This window comes from Sprattus sprattus (genome assembly GCF_963457725.1).
Source record: "Sprattus sprattus genome assembly, chromosome: 13".
NCBI lineage: Eukaryota > Metazoa > Chordata > Actinopteri > Clupeiformes > Clupeidae > Sprattus > Sprattus sprattus.
In genome coordinates, this window is record NC_137911.1 from 26,195,038 (window position 1) to 26,197,537 (window position 2,500).

The following is a 2,500-nucleotide window of genomic DNA, read 5'->3' on the forward strand; positions in this document are numbered from 1 at the left end:
TCTCTCTTAAACCGCCTAACACTTATAACGGAAAAATACCCACTTGCATATGGATGGATGGATGCTGAATAGATTAAAAAAGAACTGAATTTCTACAGCTTGCCTTCTGTTCAAATGCACATGTTTGGATAATGTACAGACTATTAGCCCATGATATGACTGTAGACTATACTCAATGCTAGTTGACTTATGCTTCATATTAGGCGTATCCAAGTGTGGATTGACAAACCAGCTGAATATGTCTTAAGAATTTCAGTGCCCAGTCTGACCCTGTGTTATTCTGTGCATCTGACAGTAAAATACTTGTATACCGACTGCCATGCACTCTGTGACGTGTGTGTGTGTGTGTGTGTGTGTGTGTGTGTGTGTGTGTGTGTGTGTGCAGTGTCACTGCTCTGAAGGAGATCATGTAGTGATGATGCCGTGTAGATGAACTCAATTGATGATTTGCACGCTTGCACTGCGCATAGAGATGCTTATGTGATTGTTTTGTTTCTGTTTTTATTTTTATTTTTATTTGATTCTCTATTGTATTGAGATTGCCCACTCTGATTGTACAGCACTTTGGTCAACGTGAGTTGTTTTGAAATGTGCTTTATCAAATACATTTGACTTGACTTGACTCCATTGATAGTGTGTACTGCATTTCCCTAATGGAGATCACCAGAAATAGTACACAGCAGATAACGGTCCCAGCACTGCACATCACTATTAAGTTTAAAACACTGCACTGATATGGCACATCACCAACTACAGTGCACACTGACTGCACTAAAGGATTTCTTAATCATCTATTGAATTACAAACGTAGTTCATGATTAGCTCACCACACTGCACTAATGATGTAGTGGTAATAGTGCACTGCACTGCATTCATGGTGAACTTCAAAAGAAGTGTACTGCACAGATTAGCCACCAGAGGGAGACAGAGGGAATTTAAGCGCTCTGACTGCAGCTCTGTGCCATTGCAGGGGGACTTCCATTCATTTACATTAGTCAGCATGATTTATTCAGAGCACTGCTGCGTTCATATGTGTGTGTGTGTGTGTGTGAATGTGTGTGAGTGAATGTGTGTGTGTGTGTGTGTATGTGTGTGTGGGCAGGTGCAGCCCTTTCAAGACGTATAAAAATGCACATAAACACAAAAAGGAACATACATAGCAGAATAGTCTACAAGCAATCTCTCAAATTTGCTGTCATAAAGAAGCACACACAGAAAAAGTCACGCGCACGCACACACACACACACACACACACACACACACACACACACACACACACACACACACACACACACACACACACACACACACGAACACTCATACACACACACACACACACAAACACATTCAGTGGTGAAATGGGGCAGCAACCATATCGAGACCCAGAATAATATTCTCTGTTGCCATGGCACCAGCTGTAGCTCGCATGTGAGATGAGAGTGGGATTGTGGGACGGGACATGAAAAAAAAAAGAAATATCGAAACCGACCAATGGGAGACAAGAAAACTCACAACAGGATGCCATCACTATGGCAAATCTAAAACAACACTCGTAGCAACACACACTCCTCTCAAACTCAAAGCCTGGCCTGGCAAAACTTACACATGAACAACAAGACAAACACAACACACCCTGAAGACCAATCGCAATGCACACTTAAATCAACATGGTTATTAAAAAACACGAAATTAAGTTCTTGAGTCAGAATTATACATGAACACCTAATAATAATCACATGACAGTAACCTCCAATCAACAAATTCCCTTCCAAAACATCTTAGGTGGCACCGTAACTCCTCCCCTCATAATCAATGCTCCACCCCATTTGAAAGCGGGCAACCAATGGCAGAGCTCCATGCTGTAGGGGGAGGAGTGCAGAATGTTAAGGCAGCGGATGGGGGGGAGGGGGAGGGGGGTTGAGGGACTTAAGGGCTGTGATCCTTCTGGAAAAAAAAGCCGTGAAGGGTATGCAGGTAGAGGGTGGTAGAGTAGGGGCGCTTTTTGATGATGTCACACACGGTGTGCTGTGTCGTAAGAAAACAGAAGTAAGAGAAGAGCTGAGATGAGGGATGAAGAGAAAGAGAGGAGAGAAGAAGGGAAGGGCTAGGGATTATTAACAAAGAGAAGAGCTAGGGATTATTTACAAAGAGAAGAGCTAGGGATTATTTACAAAGAGAAGAGCTAGGGATTATTTACAAAGAGAGAGTCTGAAAATAATGTAGAGAAAGGGATGGTGAGGGAGAAAAGAGTGAATGAAGAGTGTCAGAGAGCGAGAGAAAGAAAGAGTGAGGGAGAGTTTATTCTTTGATGGAGAGACAGGAAGTGGTATGGGCTAATGACTGTTGAGAGAACCGAGGAAGAACAGGAGGAGGAGGAGGAGGAGGAGGAGGAGGGGGAGGGCTCGTACCTTGGGGGTGGGGCAGGAGGCGGTGGAGAAGCGGGACGGCTGCGCGCGGGGAGACTCGGACGGCGTGGTGCTGAGGGAGGCCGTATCCCGCG

At 44.4% G+C, this 2,500-nt stretch overlaps 1 protein-coding gene across 6 annotated transcripts in view; it reads right to left on the reverse strand.

Moving 5' to 3' along the window:
* gphna (gephyrin a) overlaps positions 1–2,500 on the reverse strand; it is an 87,992-nt gene that overhangs the window by 37,286 nt on the left and 48,206 nt on the right. For all 6 annotated transcript variants that reach the window (XM_080850639.1, XM_080850637.1, XM_080850636.1 and 3 more), the window contains exon 9: positions 2,409–2,500. This exon is cut by the window's right edge and continues 40 nt beyond it. In XM_080850639.1, coding sequence (XP_080706765.1) covers positions 2,409–2,500 — 92 coding nt within the window. The remainder of the gene's footprint in view (positions 1–2,408) is intronic.